This window comes from Cucurbita maxima, unplaced genomic scaffold, assembly GCF_002738345.1.
Source record: "Cucurbita maxima cultivar Rimu unplaced genomic scaffold, Cmax_1.0 Cma_Scf00075, whole genome shotgun sequence".
In the NCBI taxonomy this organism is placed as follows: domain Eukaryota; kingdom Viridiplantae; phylum Streptophyta; class Magnoliopsida; order Cucurbitales; family Cucurbitaceae; genus Cucurbita; species Cucurbita maxima.
In genome coordinates, this window is record NW_019272091.1 from 58537 (window position 1) to 67687 (window position 9151).

General features: G+C 32.4%; 1 protein-coding gene and 1 long non-coding RNA gene across 3 annotated transcripts; both read left to right on the forward strand.

The window, feature by feature from the left end:
* Positions 1–398: 398 nt before the first annotated feature.
* Positions 399–2568, forward strand: LOC111472496. Of its 2 annotated transcripts, none has more exons than XR_002715428.1 (3): positions 399–507; positions 994–1041; positions 2435–2568. It is a non-coding gene; the product is annotated as an uncharacterized LOC111472496 (long non-coding RNA). The 2 variants fall into 2 exon arrangements; XR_002715429.1 differs by lacking the exon at positions 399–507 and adding an exon at positions 819–881.
* A 3468-nt stretch (positions 2569–6036) lies between these two features.
* Positions 6037–7327, forward strand: LOC111472490 (mitogen-activated protein kinase homolog NTF3-like). Its single transcript, XM_023118130.1, has 2 exons — positions 6037–6459; positions 6650–7327. Exons 1-2 carry the CDS (start codon positions 6037–6039, stop codon positions 7325–7327), a joined length of 1101 nt encoding a protein of 366 aa, XP_022973898.1.
* The last annotated feature ends 1824 nt before the right edge of the window (positions 7328–9151 follow it).

A 9151-nucleotide genomic window follows, 5' to 3' on the forward strand; every position in this document is an offset into this window, starting at 1 on the left:
AAGGTATTCTCTTCCATAGTTCGTCCAAAAACTTGTTTCTCGCTAGAGATAAAACAAGGGTTTTCTTATTGGGTGGCCGATTCTAAGGGTTTTCAAGGCTCGATTTCTTCATGAAACCTATACCTTATCCTTCCCTCAAGCTAAAGGAATTGTTTTTTAGGAATGACATTGAGGGTGTGTCCTTAATTTTGAAGAATCGTCCTCGGTCTGCAAGTTACCCAAAACACCAAAAAATCGATCTCTTGGGTAGCTTGTTCTCAACGTTTCACCTTTCAATTTCTTCACCAAAGTTACTCAACTTCTTCCTCGTAAACTAAATGAATCCTCAATTTTAAGATAAAGGAACATTAGATAGGAATTCGACACTTACCCCCAATTTAAGCCTGAAACTGATTTTCTTCCATTGGACTCGTTCCTGAGGTTATTTCTCTTTGTGGTCTTCTAGGGAAACATTCATTGGAGGTTTCAGAAACTGATTGGGATCGTCCTTGCTTGATGAATTATCAGGTATCCTCAGATTGAATTTTTAAATTTTCCTTGAAACTCTTCACTGGCCGATTGGCCGATTGGCCGATTGGAATGGAGGAATGGTTTTTAGCCACTTTGAGTCCTCTAATCCTTATAGAACTTTTGGATAATCTTGTTTAGAAAATGTAGGAACAAATTCGAAGGGAAATGATGGAGAATTGTTCTCCAATTCGGAAGAAATACGAGAATAGAAGACCCAAAATCTAAACACTTATAACTTACGATTGAGAGCTCGACCTTTCTCGATTCTTATTCCAAAATCGTCTAGATTTGGAGATTAAATTTTCGGGATAATTCATCGAAAATATTCTCTCTGATCAATGAGCTATCGACTTCCAGTATTAATTCTGACGGTTGGATTCGATGATCTTTGAACGTTCTAAATGGTGTCCAATTTTGGAGGAGATTCAACGGCTGAATTTTGAGATTCTAAGAGGTTTTTTTTTTTTTTTTTTTTTGCAAGAGGTCACTCAAGAGGTTCAGATTTAGAATGACGTCTCCATAATTTCCAAGGTATTTTGTGCCACTTTGGATACTTTATTATTATTTTTTCTTAAAAATCTATAATTTTTCTAAAAATTCTTCATGTTGGTCATTTTTGTAGTTTTTGATCATCTTAAAATTCCTTCTAGATAAGGAATTAAAAATATGGAAATATGGTTAATAATTAGAAAAACTACATTTTCTTGATTTTGGCTTACTTTTTCATTCCCAATACTTCGTGAAAGCCTTAATCATTATAATTACTTTTTAGGGTACAGAAATCATTGTTTAAGACTCTTGTCCTTAGGTTAATCCTCTTGATTTCATTCCTAGGATCCTTTGGGACTTACATAGGTGGCTTATTCTCATTGGAGCTAATTTCCTTCATTTTTGGGTGTTACATAAACATCAAGTAGTCGTGGCTCATTGGTGCAATAACCAAAGACAAACCCTAGTTCACCCATGCGAACGTAGTACCCCAGCCAAGTTCATTGTGTGTCAATCTAGCAACTCACTGCAGACCCAACATGCATCTAGCCATTGAGTGCGCCTTTGGTGTAGTAGGCACTCGGACCAAAACACTCGTCCCTTATCCTAGCAGCCTCACAACCCACGTGCTTTACCTAATACTAGTCCGACCTAGACCACGAGATGTGTTCATATCATGACCTTATGATACATGTCCTTTCCCGCACATCTAGCCCAACCCGTGTCCCTTTCGAGCAATGACTTATTGGCTCAGCTCGGCACAGTAGCGGCTCTAACGGCATGAACGGCTTGGTTTACAAATTTTCAATTTGTTCCTGTACTTTTCACCCTTTCATACCATTTTTTACCCTTCTAGAGTCCGGTTTTGCACTTTTAATAGCCTTTAAGATGAGTATTAGCATTGTTTGGCCATATTAAAGTATAATAAGTTAATTAGAAGTTTAATCGTGAACGTTATGTAAATAAATTCGTTTAATGTGTTTCAATCTAGTGTTGTAAATTCACATAGATTTCTTGCTTTGAATTGAAGCACTTGGAGTAGCTCCAAAGATAAACTAACAACCCTTTTTTAACCTACTAAAGTAAGTGGCTTTACTATTTACTTGGTTGGATGAATTGTATTACGTATTATGATGCATTCTCGTTAACCTTGCACATGTCATAATTATGATTTCTATGTTATCCAATATTGTGTTATTCAATGTTTATAAGCTATACTATAGTGTGACTATTTATGATGTAATACTACGTTATCATAATGATAATCTATGATGCGTAAACCTCTATAGATCATGCCTATAAGTTTGTCATGTTGTTTTTTAAATATAGGTCCCAGAATGTCACGTGTGTTTTTGTTTCTGAATATCAAACGTGCGATTATTTACTAAGTATTTCTTAAAATACTAAAACAACATACTACTCTTATTTTTTTAAGTAGAGGTAAGGTACCAAAGTACGGATGGTGACGTCGTGATGAAGGCCATTGAACCAGTGGTAGGTTAATAACACTTTATGTTTATTTAGTAACCCTTAGATTGATTCAAAGTAATATTTTTATTTTTCTTTATTTTATCTAAACTTTACCTGATTTAATTTTTGCATTATTGTTTTAAAGATTCTATTATGAACGTTTGAGTCCATGCTTCGTTTAAATGAAATATTTTAAATGATTATTTTGCGCATGCATTTGTCATGTCATGTATGTAGTAACAACGTTATTGTTAAACGAAGAGAGAACAAAAATTCAAACATTTTTTCTTCTTAAAAAAATTTGGATATAAGGTTAAAAAGTTTTAGTTCACATCATTGATGGTAAAAAGAAAAAATTAAACTTGTTTTAAAAATAAAATGTGCTAGCGTTTTAAAAATGATACCATACTAATACTAATAATAATAATAATAAGATAGGTGTATTTTTGAATTTTTTTTAAGTTAAAAAGATAAAATATAAAATTTGGAAGTATTTATATTACTTTATATCTCCCTTTCCTAATTGGAAATTTAAAATCTCCTATTCCTTATGCCGATTGGATTGTTCACAAACTTATATATATTGATACCTATGCCTCTCTTCTCCCACCAAGTTCTTCCAATACTGAGCTTTCATTCCTCTTTCTCTTGTGCTGTGTTTGCTACCCTTTCTTCCCTTAAACAATTTCCCCCTTCTCCCTCACTTTACCTCATCTCATTGCTACATCAAAAACCGAGAGAACCTTCACATTTCGGAACAAATCATTCTCACACCTTTTTCTTTCTCAATCAAAACAGTTTCACCAAGTAAGATCAAATTCTAAAAGTCTTTTTCTGTTTTTGAATGATTTTTTTGTATTTGTGGTTAATAAAATAGTTGTTAAATTTGAAGGAACATGGCAACACCAGTCCAACCACCAAAAGGATTTAAGTCAGTTGGGAAACATTATTACTCAATGTGGCAAACTCTGTTTGAAATCGATACTAAGTATGTACCAATCAAGCCCATTGGGCGAGGATCTTACGGTGTGGTGTGTTCTTCTACCAACCAACAGACCAACGAGAAAGTGGCTATCAAGAAGATTAAAAATGTGTTTGACAATCGCTTCGAGGCATTGAGAACACTCAGGGAGATGAAGCTTTTGAGGCACATAAGACATGAGAANGGTTTTTTTTTTTTTTTTTTTTGCAAGAGGTCACTCAAGAGGTTCAGATTTAGAATGACGTCTCCATAATTTCCAAGGTATTTTGTGCCACTTTGGATACTTTATTATTATTTTTTCTTAAAAATCTATAATTTTTCTAAAAATTCTTCATGTTGGTCATTTTTGTAGTTTTTGATCATCTTAAAATTCCTTCTAGATAAGGAATTAAAAATATGGAAATATGGTTAATAATTAGAAAAACTACATTTTCTTGATTTTGGCTTACTTTTTCATTCCCAATACTTCGTGAAAGCCTTAATCATTATAATTACTTTTTAGGGTACAGAAATCATTGTTTAAGACTCTTGTCCTTAGGTTAATCCTCTTGATTTCATTCCTAGGATCCTTTGGGACTTACATAGGTGGCTTATTCTCATTGGAGCTAATTTCCTTCATTTTTGGGTGTTACATAAACATCAAGTAGTCGTGGCTCATTGGTGCAATAACCAAAGACAAACCCTAGTTCACCCATGCGAACGTAGTACCCCAGCCAAGTTCATTGTGTGTCAATCTAGCAACTCACTGCAGACCCAACATGCATCTAGCCATTGAGTGCGCCTTTGGTGTAGTAGGCACTCGGACCAAAACACTCGTCCCTTATCCTAGCAGCCTCACAACCCACGTGCTTTACCTAATACTAGTCCGACCTAGACCACGAGATGTGTTCATATCATGACCTTATGATACATGTCCTTTCCCGCACATCTAGCCCAACCCGTGTCCCTTTCGAGCAATGACTTATTGGCTCAGCTCGGCACAGTAGCGGCTCTAACGGCATGAACGGCTTGGTTTACAAATTTTCAATTTGTTCCTGTACTTTTCACCCTTTCATACCATTTTTTACCCTTCTAGAGTCCGGTTTTGCACTTTTAATAGCCTTTAAGATGAGTATTAGCATTGTTTGGCCATATTAAAGTATAATAAGTTAATTAGAAGTTTAATCGTGAACGTTATGTAAATAAATTCGTTTAATGTGTTTCAATCTAGTGTTGTAAATTCACATAGATTTCTTGCTTTGAATTGAAGCACTTGGAGTAGCTCCAAAGATAAACTAACAACCCTTTTTTAACCTACTAAAGTAAGTGGCTTTACTATTTACTTGGTTGGATGAATTGTATTACGTATTATGATGCATTCTCGTTAACCTTGCACATGTCATAATTATGATTTCTATGTTATCCAATATTGTGTTATTCAATGTTTATAAGCTATACTATAGTGTGACTATTTATGATGTAATACTACGTTATCATAATGATAATCTATGATGCGTAAACCTCTATAGATCATGCCTATAAGTTTGTCATGTTGTTTTTTAAATATAGGTCCCAGAATGTCACGTGTGTTTTTGTTTCTGAATATCAAACGTGCGATTATTTACTAAGTATTTCTTAAAATACTAAAACAACATACTACTCTTATTTTTTTAAGTAGAGGTAAGGTACCAAAGTACGGATGGTGACGTCGTGATGAAGGCCATTGAACCAGTGGTAGGTTAATAACACTTTATGTTTATTTAGTAACCCTTAGATTGATTCAAAGTAATATTTTTATTTTTCTTTATTTTATCTAAACTTTACCTGATTTAATTTTTGCATTATTGTTTTAAAGATTCTATTATGAACGTTTGAGTCCATGCTTCGTTTAAATGAAATATTTTAAATGATTATTTTGCGCATGCATTTGTCATGTCATGTATGTAGTAACAACGTTATTGTTAAACGAAGAGAGAACAAAAATTCAAACATTTTTTCTTCTTAAAAAAATTTGGATATAAGGTTAAAAAGTTTTAGTTCACATCATTGATGGTAAAAAGAAAAAATTAAACTTGTTTTAAAAATAAAATGTGCTAGCGTTTTAAAAATGATACCATACTAATACTAATAATAATAATAATAAGATAGGTGTATTTTTGAATTTTTTTTAAGTTAAAAAGATAAAATATAAAATTTGGAAGTATTTATATTACTTTATATCTCCCTTTCCTAATTGGAAATTTAAAATCTCCTATTCCTTATGCCGATTGGATTGTTCACAAACTTATATATATTGATACCTATGCCTCTCTTCTCCCACCAAGTTCTTCCAATACTGAGCTTTCATTCCTCTTTCTCTTGTGCTGTGTTTGCTACCCTTTCTTCCCTTAAACAATTTCCCCCTTCTCCCTCACTTTACCTCATCTCATTGCTACATCAAAAACCGAGAGAACCTTCACATTTCGGAACAAATCATTCTCACACCTTTTTCTTTCTCAATCAAAACAGTTTCACCAAGTAAGATCAAATTCTAAAAGTCTTTTTCTGTTTTTGAATGATTTTTTTGTATTTGTGGTTAATAAAATAGTTGTTAAATTTGAAGGAACATGGCAACACCAGTCCAACCACCAAAAGGATTTAAGTCAGTTGGGAAACATTATTACTCAATGTGGCAAACTCTGTTTGAAATCGATACTAAGTATGTACCAATCAAGCCCATTGGGCGAGGATCTTACGGTGTGGTGTGTTCTTCTACCAACCAACAGACCAACGAGAAAGTGGCTATCAAGAAGATTAAAAATGTGTTTGACAATCGCTTCGAGGCATTGAGAACACTCAGGGAGATGAAGCTTTTGAGGCACATAAGACATGAGAACGTGATTGCTTTGAAGGATGTGATGATGCCTGCGCATAGAAATAGTTTTAAGGATGTGTATTTGGTTTACGAGCTCATGAACACTGATCTTGATCAGATTATCAGATCTTCTCAGCCCCTTTCAAATAATCATTGCAAGTGTTTGATGTATCAGGTATGGATTCTGTATTCGATTTCTCTGTTTTGTTCGAAAATGTTTTAATTTTTCGTTATAACGTGTGCTTGTAAGGAAAAGAGAGGACGTGTGAGATATGGTGTAAGGATTTGATGTCATGAAATTTTTATACATGAATTTGATGTATTACAGCTCTAAATTCTGATTCTAATGTTATTCTGTATTACAGAGCCTTTCCGGCTTGCAGTATCTTCATTCAACCAACATTCTTCACCGAGATTTGAAGCCCGGGAACCTCCTCGTCAATGCTAATTGTGATCTGAAGATTTGTGATTTCGGGTTAGCACGAACGAGCAAAGGCCAGGACCAAGTCATGACTGAGTACGTTGTTACTCGCTGGTATCGTGCACCAGAGCTTCTCCTATCCTGTGGCAGCTATGGGACTTCCATTGATGTGTGGTCTGTGGGATGCATCTTTGCTGAGATTTTGGGTCGGACACCTATCTTCCCTGGGATGGATTGCCTCAACCAACTAGAGTTAATCATCGAAGTTCTCGGCAATCCAAAGGAAGCAGATATCGAGTTTATTGATAATCTAAAGTCCATAAAATTTATCAAAGCTATGCCTTTCTCAAAAGGGGTACAATTTTCAGATCAATATCCACAAGCTGAACCTTTAGCTTTGGACTTGCTACAAAAGATGCTTGTGTTTGACCCGAGGAAAAGAATTACCATTAATGAAGCACTTCAACATCCATACATGTCTGAGCTATACGACATGGAATTCAATTCTACTGATGAGATTCCCCTTAGTCTCGACATCGACGAATCACTTGATGAGCATGAGATTAGAGAAATGATATTGACTGAGATGCTCTATTATCATCCTGAAACTGCTCCAACGTAGACAATATAATTATGTTGGAAGAAACACTATCTAAATATAATTCGATTGATTTCCATACATTTGACATGCTGTAATCTAATATACTAGTTCATTAGTATAGTTTTGAGGACTTTCATTACCAACATTAGTATTAAATTGATTGTAACAATTTTTAGCTACAGACTTATTAATGTTTTACTTTACATAAACTTAAGATTAATTTACAAATTTAATCTTACTATTTTTATAATTAAATATCAAATTTCAATATGCTTATATTAATTTATAAATTTAATCATATTATTTTTATAATTAAATATCAAATGATAAGATAAGGAATCACTATAAGGGGAGTAAGATTCGGATTATCATTTCAATTCATGTCACATTGAGGAAGAATGAAGTTTCTATGTGATAAATTTTGGGTGGATTACAATTTAGAGTTATTGTATTTCATTAATGTATTTTAAGAGTTTTTATTTACTTTAGGTTACAATAACATAATGGTTAATTATGACCATTAAGTATGAATGTAACAACTCTTGGAATGACTTTAGTAGTTTCATTTTGAAGCTATATAAAGCCATGTATATTGTATTTGTAAGTAGACTTGGAAAATATAGTAAAAGAAGCATTTGTGCTCTCGTTCGGCCAATGTTGGCTAAGTTTCTTTGCAATTCTATGTAGTTTAGGTTGCATGTAGAATCATTCAAGTTCGACATGATCAATTTTTCTTGTGGAGTGATTCGAATCTCAAGCAAGTGTTCTTGTCTTGAGATATTTGATCAACAAGAATCATTCAAGCTAGACATAATCGATCTTGCTTGTGAAGTGATTCGAATCTCAAACAATGTTCTTGCCTTGAGATATTCGATCAATAAGGTAATCCGAATCTTACTCCCCTTGTAGTGGTTCTTTATCTTATCAAATATCTAAATTTTCTAAGTTATAATGTTTTTCCATCCGAAGAAATTTATTAATTTTTAATTTTTTTTAAATAAATAAATAAATATCAACTTTTTATAACATTATTAATGATAAATTTAGAAGTAAAATTTCTAAATTATATTTTGTATAATACAATGGAAGGATTTAGACCAAAACCAAACCACTATTTTTAGTTTTTTTTTTTTCATTTTTTGAATAGAAACTTAGCATTCAAATTCAAATTAAAATTATATATATATATAATTTTAAATTTTAATTAAGGTGGGCATATTTAATCATTATATTACAAAAGTTTAGCAAATTATTTGGGATAAAATGTGGAAAAACAGTTGGTTAGTTGCCAATATTAATTTCGTATATCTATTGGATTAGTAGAGAGTTTATAAGAATATTATAAATAATAAGTCTACAATATTTTAATAATATTATACATCCTTCATATTCTTCACGACACAATTTCCCTCCACATTCATAATTCATAATTATTTTATTTTTTATTAATAAATCAAATTTGGTCATGAAAAAAAATATCTAATGCATGGATATTGTTAAGGGGGGAGATCATAGATATATAACCTATAAATATAAATGAGATATATGAATGAATTGGTATTATATCTAAATGAGATTTGATAGCTATTATTTATATCAAATGAGGTGTACATAGATTGAGAATCTTCAAATTAAGCATGTTTCTCAAAATAATATCGTATTAAATTATATATTAAAACATTTTCTAAAAAATCTTTAATACGAGTAAGTAGCAAATTCAAAGTTTAAGTCTTAAAGCTTATAATGTTATAACTTATGGATTGAAACAAAAATACTTCTTTTTCTTATTTACTCGATGATAATGCTTTGCATATTTTTTTTTTTTTTTTTTTTTTTTATTGATTT